Source organism: Asterias rubens, chromosome 6 (genome assembly GCF_902459465.1).
Source record: "Asterias rubens chromosome 6, eAstRub1.3, whole genome shotgun sequence".
Taxonomy (NCBI): domain Eukaryota; kingdom Metazoa; phylum Echinodermata; class Asteroidea; order Forcipulatida; family Asteriidae; genus Asterias; species Asterias rubens.
In genome coordinates, this window is record NC_047067.1 from 7675702 (window position 1) to 7690249 (window position 14548).

A 14548-nucleotide genomic window follows, 5' to 3' on the forward strand; every position below is an offset into this window, starting at 1 on the left:
ACCCCCCCCCCCCCCCCCCCCAGCGTAAGAAAGAGATATGCAGCCGATTTTACGAGACGCTATATGATTAATCCTATCACGAGTTAATAGGACGAGTAACTAGTCCTGACTAAAGGATAACATATTACAGAACAAGGCTAGGACTCGTCCTAAGTCCTAAGATTAACCCTAAGTTATGAAGAGTTTTTTTTTAAATTGACGGCTGCTGCTGTAGCCAAACATGGAGTTTAGTTTGCTCCGTCAGAAGGTTACCCCCATTGGAGACCTACTCACCGCACTACATAGGTTTCTTAAATCGCAGGTTATTGGCATTCTCCCAGTTCCCTACCACGGACCCCTTTCAGAACCATGTGTTACATCCATCGAGTTTCAATCAAGAATCCACAATGAATGTCCCGTCCCCCTTTTTGTCACTTTCTGCCTCATTTGTTACATTCATGGCCTTTTCTCTATTGCAGAGATTTGTATATTTGGAATTTTACATACAATCACGTCTTGATTACAATTCCTGAAACTTGTTTCGAAATCCTAGAACTGGAACCAAACACGACGATGAGAACAATGTTTTGCTGTAATACCTTCCACGAAGCTCTAGTATTGAGAGTTATTTCATTGAGAAGACGGAGATTATGTTAAAATCTAAACCGAAACCTATATTCACTGGTTGAAACTACTCGTCACTACTTGTATGACTTTAAATCTTCGAATGAACCGCCAAATGGAACTTAAAACCATTGTGTTCTATATAATGTAGGATAGTGACACCGAGTGAAGTTTGCAGCATCAACATTATCTACTCTTAAAGCACAATAGAAAACACATAAACATGTAGATTCTACTGGTATTATGGAACTTTTGTTGAATAAATTGTTCTACTTCCACGCCCAACTAATTTTCTCACACCTCATCAGAATCTTGTCAATCAGAGTTCTTTAAACACGAGCTCCAGAAGAAGCTTCTGGTGGGAGCGAAGGTTTCCCATGAGAAGATTTGACATCGTCACAATTTTTCGGATCATCAAAACGAAGACAATTATTCAATAGTAAACATCACTCGCTCCCCGTACGTCCTCAAAATGAATTTAGTAGCAGTTAAATGCACTTTAACACAAAGAATAAACCTCTTTAAAAAAAAACATTACTTTTATTACATCACCGTTGAAAACGTTATCATTTTGTTTCGTCCGTTATTAGATATAATCACAACTTAATGAGATTGAAAATCGCAGCAGCAAACGATAAGTTGATGTTAAATTAAAAGAAATCCTCTCATCTCTGGAGTGTGGTTAACACTTGCACGATCTCATAACATATTTTCTACCTACTTACCCTTGAAAACGAGCCTTTTCCCTTCTGTCCACTTGGTTGTTTTGAATCCATAATGTCCAGCCAGGTAGTCAAGTCAGAAAGACAAACCAAAACAGCCCGGATTTCCACCAAGCATTCACCAACAAAATCTCTGCAAGAAACTTCCCACACTCTTTACCAACACGTCAAAAGTCAAAGGACAAAAGTTGAGTAAAACCAACCCCTGCGTTTTAAATCTGGGAGTGTTCGATGATTTCCTCTGAACAAGGAGTCCAATTGTCCGTCTCTCTGCAGAGACCGAATGACCCCCTTTTCCTGCACCTCAGAGGTTTTGTTGTAAATGTCCCTGGTCTTATGCGCGACCACTGGCTTAACTTTCAGTTCAGGGAGTTAATAATGACGTCAGGTGCTTAGCGAATCACTGACAGTCCAGTGTTTTGAGAGTCCGCCCATCAAACCAAACTCAGAGCTCTCCACGAAGCAGTCTCCTTGTCCCTTACCTCCTTCTCTCTAGTTCTTAATACCTCTTCGGAAGACTTCCAAGTGAGGCCACTTGATGTGAAAACAATCCAGGCACAATATGTCATTGTACGGGACGAGTGCCTTTGTTCCCGACCCAAAATCCGACGGCAAACACTCGGACAATACGGGAAGCAAACTCCACGGTTGAGAATCCAATTTGGGCAAGAGTACTTGAGTGCTATTCAGCGATTCTTTTCTTGGCTGGAAAGGCGCCCAGTTCAAACAGAGGACAACAAATCGTAATATTCTCAAACTCTTCCTAAATCCCAGTGGGAGAAGGGTGCAACGACCTGAAGTGGTTGCTAGAAAGAAACTTCTTTACTTTTTTTTCCATTCACAGTATAGTCTGAAGCCAGTCTGATCAAGGACGTACTTATGAATTCTACTGGATCCCCTTGTTACTAATTAGTAATTAGCAGGTATTCCGGAAGCTTTAGGGATGGATCGTGAATGACCTGAAGTAGGTATGTCGCCTTCAGTGTTGATCGTCGCCGTGACTTGTTGTCTAAGGTGTGTCATGTATTGTTATACGAAGGCTGAGCTAAGAAGGGCCGAGCCAAACCTGATTGTCTCTTGCTTTCTGAATACCGACGGCTGCAAGTCAAGAGTCTCTCAGGTACAAATCCTCATTGAGGGCCATTCTTGGGTTGACTGACCGCGGTCTATCTTTTCAGATTTAACTTTCTTTCCAGACATGTTTTAAAAATAGGAACATTTCGGAGCGAACATACGAGCATTCTGAATGGCCTATTAGGATCATTGGTGAACTGGTGAATCGAGTAATTGCCCCTATTTGGTCCGACCGGGTCACCCGTGCACTGAGCACATTGGCCTCCGGCATACCAGCTTATAGAATAAGTTGTAAAATGTCCCCTGATTGCGTGTATTATGCATTGAATATAGGTACTACACTGTACTTTGAATATAGGTACTACACTGTACTTTGATTTGAGTCTTAAAAGAGGACAATTTAGGAAGCTTATAGAGCAGAGAACCTTTATAACAGGCACGCTTGCCTACTAAATGGGGAAACTTGATCACACATAATAGAATAAAATAAAATATAAAAAACAGACATAGACAACAGCAAAAACGCAAAAACAGCTGTTGACAACATGAAACGTTTGCTCATGTTCATTTGTTTCCGTATAAAGGTTACAATGTGATTCGATATCATTCTCCTGCCTAATATTGAAAAGTGTCCCTGTTTCACACCACAGTTGCCCAAATGTAGTGTTTTCTTTATCTCTCAAGTGGCTGCCTTCAATGTTATTCAATACCTTTGAGAACACATGTTCATAGAGCACCGCATGAACCCAGTTAACCTGCAAATCCTTGTGGTAAAAAAAAAAAGTGATTTAGCGTTTAATGAGAAAAAAAGAAATTCCATCAAGGTGAATACATTCTTAGCAAAGATCATTCCATTCCAAGACTTAAATTCTGGAGAGAAAAAAACCTTGAGTATTTCGAGGGCATTGTCTGTGCCAGTAATTACATCGTCTAGTACTTCCATGTGTGACAACTATCAAACAGGTTGGGACAGGGTTGAGGTTATGCTCTGACTTCGAAACTTTTCATCAAAACACAAGCATATACAAATTATTAGCATAAGTAAAACTTGTCTAAAATATCTCAAGCTGGAGAAACCGAAGTTCTATTTCCAACATTAAAACATGACAACTGTGTTTCATCTAAATACGTCTCAGTCTGTGTGCGGAGTTTTATTAACCACAAGTAGAGAACGGGTGTAATTTCACATTAAACCTGTCGAGGCTGCACCGTCAAACCATGAAGGAAGGTCAAACTATATAATAAGGCCAAACCATGTCAAAGTATGTCAAACCATCGAAAGATCGAAACGTGTACAAGTAAAAGTTCGCTCGACCCCCACCGGTCTCCTCCAAGCTCTACCAGTCTCATCCACCTGCGATGGGCCGATGAGCTCGTACAAGAAATTCTTGTTTCGGATGTAGTGATGCATGATGGGAACAATACTACTAATCAGTGGCTACGCGCACAATTACAACATGCATGACACGCACCATTAATGCACAGAGGCTCAATGGACATTGTAAGGGATCCTTTAACACCAAATAGTGACGGGAAAATGTTCAGCGATTGAGCCCTATTTTTAGACGGTGCGATGTAAAAGGAGTCGATCTCATATTTCAAACGCAGTGTTCCAAATACATTGCATGTGTTGAAGCGCATTTAGCGTCACTGAGTAAGTATATGCGCGCCTTATACAAGAAACCAGTATTTGCAATTGGTTTACACACTGGCTACATTATTATTGAGAGCTGAATCTTTCGTAAACAGGAACAGGTGACCGGGGTTATTAGGTCAGGGGCGGGGTGGTAGTCCAATGCGATGTGAATACATCAACTCATATCCTAGTGCATTTAAAAAGGGGAGGTGGGACCGGAAAGTTAAACATGTCCATGGTCAAACTGTGTGTCTAACTGATTAATAACGGTACACAACCAAGGTATTTCCCAGGTATTCGAAATGATGTGCTTACACAGACATTCACTGCAGTTTCACGACCTCGTCTTAAAAAATAACACGTTACAATGACATTTTACATACAAATAAAGTATCGTAAAAAGTATTTCGTTTATTCTCGGTACACGTCATATGATGACAGATGTCCAAGTTCTGTCATATTACTCTACTATGACAGAACAAGATGTGCATAAAAAACTACGCGACACGGCTCCACAAGAAGCATTTTTGACCATCGAGAAAATAGCGCTGACCCATCCTAAACACCACTATACACTACCCACATTTGAAAATGGACATTTGAATTATCCGTATGCCCGAAGGACAATGTGGTTACGTCTGTACTGGAACACTTTTTGCCAGTTGACCTTTCACCTAGTTAAGCTCGTTTGCAACAACCGCCATTTCAGACAAAGTCTAAATAAAGTTCTACCATGATTCTATCGGTTACTTTCTGAACAGTTATTTAGTGTCCGAATACGCCTCTCTTTGCGTGAGTACGTCACACAATTTTAACCCAAAACGAGGCCATAGGCGCAGCCAATGCAAGTGGTGGCCGACGTGCGCATATGGCCTCGGTTTATGTAAGAATTATGACGTCATGCGTGAATATTAACAGAGGCGTATTGGTTTTTGTTGGTCAACGACTGTTGTTTTTTGCCAACGAAATGCAACATTATCAAAAAAGATACGTAAGATCAAAAACGTCGACTTTTAGAACGTCGACCATTCACGTTTAGCGCGTCGACAGCGAGTACCAATTGCGCGTCACTAGCCGTATAGCAGTCAGAGAAATCTCAAAACCTTGCTTGAAATATTTTCAGTGGATACCTTATATCATTATTTAATTCAATACTACTACTGTACACCTTTGGGAGCCGTTTCTCACATTGTTTTATATTATCAACAGCTCTCCATTGCGCGTTACCAAGTAAGTTTTTTATGCTAACATAAACAACTTATTTTGAGTACTTACCAATAGTGTCAAGTACATGAAATTTCGTTTTCCTTGTGTGGAAGGTTTCGATCAAAATTTACCAAAAATACACATCAAAAATAAAAATATATTACAAAATGTTTTCGGGTGCATTACCTAAGTATGATTCTAACTTTAAGTGAACTATACTATATATGATATAAGGTCCAGCAGGTCACTGAATTTTTACACGTTCATAAAGGTAAATGTAGAATTTTAATTCGTTTTCGGACGAAATGCTCGAGAGCACGGAGCTCACTCGATTACGTAACCGTCGTGTCCATTGTTCGAATAAAAATGACTTTCTGAAGGAAGCTGGAGGAAGAAAGGAACCCTTTCAACACCATGTCAAAGAAAAAGGGGATCCTATAAACGTCAACAGGTAGAGAGACTCGAAGGCCTAAATCATGAACTACGGTAAGTAAATATTTTATGTGTACACGACACAAAAGCCTGTTCGGAATGTTGTCATACCTGGAATGTTACGTCACAAAAACGGGTGTAACTTTACCACCGAGGAAGCAGACTTCATGTCTGCCAGGAAGCACAACAAAACCCATCAGAAAGACATTATCATGCCCGTGAAAAAAAACCTTCAGAATGATAATCATCAGAGGGTAGTTGGTGGTCAACACACCATAATAATGTATGACTTTCTTTAAAAAGGTGTCACTATACCACCGGGCTTGCCCCGTACAAACACCGACGGAAGCTTTGATGTGCCATAACACAATTCATCTTTAAACAAGACGGGGATACCACAATGGAGTTTCAGTGAGAGTTAATCCCATTGCATTATTCGCTCACTCTCCTGGCTCTAAGAAAACTCATGCATTAAGAAAAAACTTAGTGTTCGTGCGTATTCGGCCACAATCGACCGATTGTTTGGTGAGGATCTACCCACTGGATATCCTTGAATATGCAATGGTGTTATACTTTCATTTTCATTCAAACAAACTCTGCTTGGAATAAGTCGCATCAAAGGTCATCCAGTGGCTCACACGAACACCAAAACTTCCATGTTTTATAGGATAACCTATAAACCAAAGCTGTAGTCATTTGGAGATTCAAATGTCATTGGAGATTCATTCTTCACAATATAAAGTGAACTTAAAGTACTTGTATGTACTTTTATCATCAGTTGGAGTTTGGGCTTGCCGGTGTGGCATGAGATTCTGTCACCCGGACATTCTGCCCCCCCCCCCTACCCCCGGGCTCCTTTCCCATTAAGTTGTGAATTGTGTTGACCTTTCGTCTGACAGCGCCCTCTTCTGACTTATCTTCCTTCAGCCGATTTTAATTTACCATCACTTCGAAAGGTTTTACCCACTCAAATTCATCTTCGTGAACATTGTTTTAAGATCATTCCTGAAACTCGGCTCGAGGCCCGAGTTTCCCTTACTATTCTAGACCCAGAACCACCTAGATGTTACAACGCAGGAGGTTTTTACAGATTCTATGCATCACAAAAAAATACAACACTTCAGGTTCAGACACAATGTATGCTACTTCTTTCACCCTTTGGTTACAACTTCACTTTGAAAAATCACACGTCTGTTGAAAAAAAAAGAAGAAGAAGAAGAAGAAAGCATATCAAAAGCCCACGCGCATCTCAGAGCAGCACCCCGCCTCCGAGTTGGTCAAACCAAACCGTGGATCTGTGAGAATCAACCGCCGACTCCAGCCTCTGTGTATCCCCTCGCAGGGGGGAGCGTCGTCTTATAAAAGGGATTACCAAAATATTTAAATGTCATTATTCATTCGTTGAATTCGATGATTTACAGTCTTTTGAATCTGGAACATTCCGGCAAATAATCGTTAGACTAACACCTAGGTACATGTTTGGCCTTCGCGTGGATGCTTTCATGTAATCATAATGAGCCACCGTCTGTGTGTAAACTGTTACTTGATGGTAAGCCCAAGGACAAACCAATAAGTGCTGGCAAGAAGGCAGGCCCCAAATGGAGAAAGAACACTTTCTTCCTACGTTCCTACGTCAGAAAATGTATTTCTTTTCTTCTAAATCTACCTCATGTAGACAATTAAAGACACTAGACATTATTGGTAATTTTCAAAGACCACTCTTCTCACTTGGTGTTTTTCAACATAATTATGCTTAAAATAACAAATCTGTGAAAATTTGAGCTCAAGTGGTCATCGAAATTGTGAGATAAAACTGAAAGAAAAACACCCTTGTCACACGTAGCTGTGTGATCAGATGCTTGATTTCGAGACCTCAAAATATAATTCTGAGGTCTCGAAATCAAATTCGTGGAAAATTACTTCTTTCTCGAAAACTACATCACTTCAACCTCTCCCCATTACTCGTACCAAGTAAGGTTTTATGCTTACAATTACTTTGAGTAATTACCAATAGTGTTACTAACTGCATTTAAGTAAATAAACTTGATTAAATTAATAGAACAAGCAAAGAAATAAATTGTACCACTGACATGATTGTTTGGTTTACGGTTGATATCGCGTGGGCAAAAACACCTGCATATAATGAAACCAACAAGTGCTGGCAAGACAGCAGCAATGGAGAAAGAAAACTGTCTACGTGATCCATCGCATCGTCGTTTATCCAAGCAACCCAACGAAGAATATTCCGTAAATTATAATAATATTAAAGGAACACGTTGCCTTGGATCGGACGAGTTGGTTTATAAAAAGTGTTTGAAACCGTTTGTTATGAAATGCATATGGTCAGAAAGATGTTTTAAAAGTAGAATATTTTGATCCACACAAGTATCACTCAAAATTGCACGGTTTTTCTTTTACGTCGCAAACTAACACGGTCGGCCATTTATGGGAGTCAAAAATTTGACTCCCATAAATGACCGACCGTGTTAGTCGACGACGAGGTAAAAAGAAAACCACGCAATTTTGAGGCATATTTGTGTAGATCATTGTAGGCCCTATTCTACTTTTACAACATCGTTCTACCCATATGCATTTTATAACAAACGGTTAAAGAATGCTTTTCAAAGACCACCTCGACCCATCCAAGGCAACGTGTTCCTTTAATAAGACGCAAAGAACGCGACCAGAAAAGTCATTTTCCGTTGTGGTTGTTATTAATAATACTAAGAGGAAGAACATTAAATGAACACGTTGCCTTGGATCGGCCGAGTTTGTCTATAAAAAGCCTCTTGTAACCGTTTGTTATAAAATGCATATATGTTTGGAAAGATGTTTTAAAAGTAGAATACAATGATCCGCACAAATTTGCCTCGAAAATGCGTGGTTTTCCTTTTACTTTGCGAACTAACACGTCGGCCATTTGAGTCAAAAATTTGACTCCCATTAATGGCCGACCGTGTTAGTCGACGAGGTAAAAGGAAAACCACACAATTTCGAGTGATACTTGTGTGGATCATTATACTCTACTTTTAAAATATCTCTCGATTCATATGCATTTTATAACAAACGGTTTCAAACGCTTTTCAAAGTCCAACTCGACCGATCCAAGGCAACGCGTTCCTTTAATTATAATGCGTTGTATACAACACGTTTTGACGCCCATTGCTCATTCAAATTAATAATTTTAGAGAGTCAAAAAGATAAATGAAACATTTGATGGTGTGATTGTTTTTCATATTGAAACTATGGAGCCTATACGGTTTGCGGTCGAACCGTTCAGCAGTTATCGCTTATTAAAGTGATTTGTGGTTGTTCTGAAAATGTATTAATAGATGCAATTACTCAATGTTTTGATCAGTATGCTCTAATCGTCTTCAGAGGAAACACTTGACTGCGATGGATAGCAAATTCATCATGGAGAGAGTTCTTTTGGGACCGTCCAAGGGTTCGAGTGGGGGAAATGCTTGCGACCAAAGGAAATAACAAGTCATCTCGGTTGATACAATTTTTCATAGCGTACAGTGTCTATCCTGCAAAATCGACCACATAATACCTCCAAAGTTAAACTCATCAAATATTCAACGCTGACTTTTCTGGTGGCGTTCTTTGCGTGAATACATTAAAGGGACTGAATAGACTGTAACACGCATTACGTTTTGGAGTGAAGAAAGCTATAGCCTGGGTTTAGTCGATATAAGCTCATACTGTAATTCATCTGAGTGGTGTTGTTTTTTGTTTTCCAAAGTATTAAAGCATTGGAACACAATTTATAATGAGTATACGCTCTCGGCACAAAAAAAAAAGGATTTCCTGATCTAAAACTTTAACATTATTTCTATATTATTACGATTCTAGCCTTTAAAAATCAAACTTAAAACTGATTAATAGTTTATAGCACAACGGTAGTGCAATTTTCTCCGATCGATTTAAACATAGCTACTGTATAAAAACGACCGCCTAACTTGTTATGCGTGCTGTCGTCGTTGTTTCTTCTCTCTCTTTTTTTTTTTGGGGGGGGGGGGCACAATTTACATTCTGTTAGTTTTTCAATTAGGGCCATGGGCACAAACATATGGATATTTTTTGTCGCATAAATCATGTATACGCTTTATACACAAATTTGGGTTAAAACATGAATAAGTCTTGTACTAAAAATAATGAGAGTTGGTCGCAACCTTCTTCTTTATACCACTTTAGTTTGGTTATTAGATCGTTCATTATCCATGTAGCCCCCATGCAATTTATCATATTGTGTGTGTGTACATTGTACACGTACATGCGCCTATCAAAAGCACAATCTTTCCCGTCAGGTATTACTGTATTCTTATTTCAAGAATTACATCCCAGCGCTCTTGGATTGGATGAGACTGGTGCCACTGTCTCTTGCCGCAATTCGCTCGGCCCCAGCGGCCAGGGTCTATGGACCGCTTGGACAGATTCTTGACCGAGCAGTGCAAGGCAGTGAGCGGCCAGGGTCTATGGACCGCTTGGACAGATTCTTGACCGAGCAGTGCAAGGCAGTGTGAGCGTGATGCATGATGAAACTGAGCATTTTCGGGATATACCAATGACCGTGCTTGATACGTCTGCCCATCCCAGCGCCTTTGGTTGAGGCAAGGCGCTGGGGACGAGCGAATATTTGTAACTGATAACAACAAGAGGGCGCTATAAAACATCCCCGGTGTGCTTTGTCGGTGCAACTTGCATACAACAAGTCGGTTGACAGGCGACTTGAAGGGGCTCTGCAGATGATGTATTATATTCGATACAATTAACAGTGACCTTGAGTTCAGAAAACCACAGCACTTCCTGTCAAGTAATAATTGTGAATTGTAGAAGTCCGTTCATTTGTGCGGTAATTACACAGAAAACATCGGTCATGACAAACTGGTGACATTTCCTTTTAACAATCATGTACAGAACTAAACAGAAAACTTGCACGTAACCAACTATATATTTCCCTTTGAGTAGTTCAGTTTACACATTGCGCCCTGCATTGTAAAACATGCTATCTCACAAGCTTTTCAACCCCCAAATATAACTCTCAAGCAGTTCAACCCTTGAGCAAGGACCTATGTATGGTCCAACTATAGCCCCCCTTTACACAAGAGCGTTTAAGCTATTGCTTACAGGCAGTGGACACTATTGGTAATTACTCAAAATAATTATTAGGATAAAACCTTACTTGGTGACGTGTATAAGGGAGAGGTTGATGGTATCAAACATTTTGAGAAACGGCTCCCTCTGAAGTGCCATAGTTTTCGAGAAAGGGGTAATTTTCCACGAATTTGATTTCGAGACCTCAGATTTAGAACTTGAGGTCTCGAAATCAACCATCTAAACGCACACAACTTCGTGTGACAAGGGTGTTTTTTCTTTCATTATTATCTCGCAACTTCGATGACCAATTGAGCTCAAATTTTCATAAGTTTGTTATTTTATACATATGTTGAGATACACTAACTGTGAAGGCTAGTCTTTGACAATTACCAATAGTGTCCACTGCCTTTAATTGTAGCATGGTTGTAAAATTTTACAAAATGTACTTCGTTTGAAAGGACAATACTGTTCTACTGTCCAAGTTCTCTTGCAAAATATTGTCAAACATATTGCTACCATTTGCAACCATGCTAAAATTAAGCAAGGGACTCCAGTTAAATTGCTGTAGTCTGAATAGCTCTTAAAAGACAACTTTCATCTATTCAAATACAAACAGTGTAGCTACATCTCACATTCACAATATTCATTATATTTTTCAGTCTGATGGTAGGTTGGACTGAGGATGCCTACAATCACAACTGAAGGAGAGCAGGGCCAGGGTCCTCGGAACTATGCCCCACAGATACATCATGCACTTATTACCTCCAAACCGATATCCATTACAATGCATGCAATACAAAACTAACGTTACGTTAACAATTCTGAGTAATTTCCGTATTGGGTCACGCAGAGTTTTCTCATGCTATTTCTGTCTGACTATTGGCAATCGGGAGTGATGTAGTGTTGGCGGGTCCGGTGGAGGGAAGGGGGGGGGGGGTGACAGATTGAGGACGTACTCGGTTGAATTTGTGTGTAGAACAACCAACGGCGACTTCACCAAAAGGCAAACAATGCGGGAGCAAAGATTAGTCCTTAAATAGATTCATCGGTCAACAAACGTTGGGGGGGGGGGGGGGGGGCAACACCTTGGCGAGTATCAACCCCACCCCATTCACAAACTTCCAATATTAAGCAGGGTCTACTTGGTCTTAAACTACTACTGTAACGACGTATATGCTACTGCCAAACATCTTGCGAAAGATACACAGACGGTGTCCTTAAAATTTACTTTTAAGATTTTCGAGTATGAGAACATTTAATTTACCAAGTCTGGGTGCCTGAGACTAAAACATGCTACCGTACAATGACCTTATGGCTGAGTGGCCGTTATAACCACAAAACAAAATGGTAGCTCAACCAACTTTCCTATTTGGTTTCGTAAGTTAGTAAACCTTTTAAGGTCCCAATCATAAATTGTTTCAAATTACCAGATTTTAGGGGTACAAAAAGTATAAAACTGTGTCTTACCTGCCAACGACGTCTTGCCATATACCGCTTTAATCTGACTGAAGCACCTCGCAACCTGAAACTCTGGCGGTTCGACAACGTCTTCCTAGCGAGCCATGGGTGTTCCAAACATTGAGTAATTGTACGACGAGAGCTGTATTGAAGAGAGAATAAATTCAAGGGCTTCAAAGCAAACAGGCATTCAAGTAGATTATACTAGGGAACCATGTGCTCGTTGACCAGGGGTTTTATACCACTCCAATACTCACAGCGAAATTATGTAAATCCAATCCAACAATGGAGAAAAAGGAGGGGGAACTGGACAGTACGTTTTGGGGGGTATTTGGGACAAGGAATACCGACGCCTGTAACGATTTCAGCTCCACTTCAAAATGGTTTATGAACTACGCAACAATATAATCTGCAATTCATGAGGAAGGGTAATTATATGCAGTAATATGCAGGAAACCTTGAGGATGTCCACTTTGGTGAATTACAGTTGGAGAGTCTTCAGGGCTAGGAAGTGCTTTAAGTCCTTCGAGGGTGAGACTGTTCAGTGAGAGAGAGTGAGGGTGGGGGCTGGAAACCGCAGCACTCAGGTCCCTGCTATGCTATTATAAACTCGTGGTTTAAAGGCAGTGGACACTATTGGCAATTACTCAAAACAATTATTATCATAAAACCTTTCTTGATTACGAGTAATGGGGAGAGGTTGATAGTATAAAACATTGTGAGAAACAGCTCCCTCTGAAGTGACATAGTTTTCGAGAAAGAAGTAATTTTCCACGAATTTGATTTCGTGACCTCAGAATTAGAATTTGAGGTCTCGAAATCAAGCATCTGAAAGCACACAACTTTGTGTGACCATGGTGCGACAAGGGTGTTTTTTTCTTTCATTAATATCTCGCAACTTCGACGACCGATTGAGATCGAATTTTCACAGGTTTGTTATTTTATGCATATGTTGAGATACACCAACTGTGAAGACTAGCCTTTGACAATTACCAATAGTGTCCAGTGTCTTTAAAGGCAGTGGACACTATTGGCAATTACTCAAAACAATTATTAGCATAAAACCTTTCTTGGTGACGATGATGGGGAGAGGTTGATGGTATAAAACAATGTGAGAAACGGCTCCCTCTGAAGTGCCAAAGTTTTCGAGAAAGAAGTATTTTTCCACGAATTTGATTTCGAGACCTCAGATTTAGAACTTGAAGCCTCGAAATCAACCATCTAAACGTACACAACTTCGTGTGACAAGGGTGTTTTTTCTTTCACTATTATCTCGCAAGTTCGATGACCGATTGAGCTCAAATTTTCACAGGTTTGTGCATATGTTGAGATACACCAACTGTGAAGGCTAGGCTTTGACAATTACCAATAGTGTCCACTGCCTTTAAGGTTACATCGTAGTTTTATGCAAGGTCACTGCGAAGCGTACATTAATCCTTAAAGGCAATGGACACCTAATTGCCAAAGACCAGTATCCCAACATACGCATAAAATAAAAAATCTGTGAAAAAATTTGTCATCGAAGAGAGTAATGACAGATAAAACACAATTGTTGCAAATATTTGTGTTTAGATGCCTAATAAAAAGCTTCGGGTCTGAAGGGTCTTTATTATTTGAGTGAGAAATTACCTCTTTCTCAAAAACTACGTCACTCGGGGAGGGAGCCGTTTCTCACAGTGTTTTATACTACCAAGAGCTCCCCATTGCTCGTTACCAAGTAAGTTTTTATGCTAACAATTATTTGGAGTAGTTACCAAGCAATAGTGTCAGTGCCTTTAAGGCGTACTGCAAAAAACATTTCAGGAATCTTATTGAAGAAGGTGAAAGTAACAACACTAGTTTTGGAAATATTATTCTCAGTCCATTCCTCCATCGTATTCAAAGTGTAATGCTCATGTGTTTAAATGACTGTCAGTTATTTTCATTTATACATTTGTTCCCAAACTCTACGCACCAGTTATTTTTTAAGTGCCTTTTTGCGGTGATTGACAAAACAACAATTGTTGTTCGTTTTTGGTATTGGGGACTTGAACAATAACCTTTCCCCCAGGTGAATTCGCTCTAACATAATGGACGATTGTGAGTGTTCCCCATTATGGTCCAACTCGTTTGCAAATATTTTTGCTCCAAGAAAAAATGCCGGTGAAGAATTTATAATGATCATAAATCAAAAGTAGGTCCCCTGGCCAAATCTACCGACTTTCCCTGCTAAGGGGAAATTAGTATTGGAGTTTCTGCTTTACAAAGAAGTGAGCCGAAGCTGGGACTTATTGACATGTCTTACTTTGCTCTGTCGGCAACTCAGCGTGAGAGTATA

At 40.0% G+C, this 14548-nt stretch overlaps 1 protein-coding gene across 2 annotated transcripts in view; it reads right to left on the reverse strand.

Annotated features, from left to right (window-relative positions):
- The window catches only part of LOC117291184 (myosin light chain kinase, smooth muscle-like), a 99423-nt gene that overhangs the window by 59075 nt on the left and 25800 nt on the right, over positions 1–14548 (reverse strand). For both annotated transcript variants that reach the window (XM_033772763.1, XM_033772764.1), the window contains exon 7: positions 12241–12373. In XM_033772763.1, coding sequence (XP_033628654.1) covers positions 12241–12373 — 133 coding nt within the window. The remainder of the gene's footprint in view (positions 1–12240; positions 12374–14548) is intronic.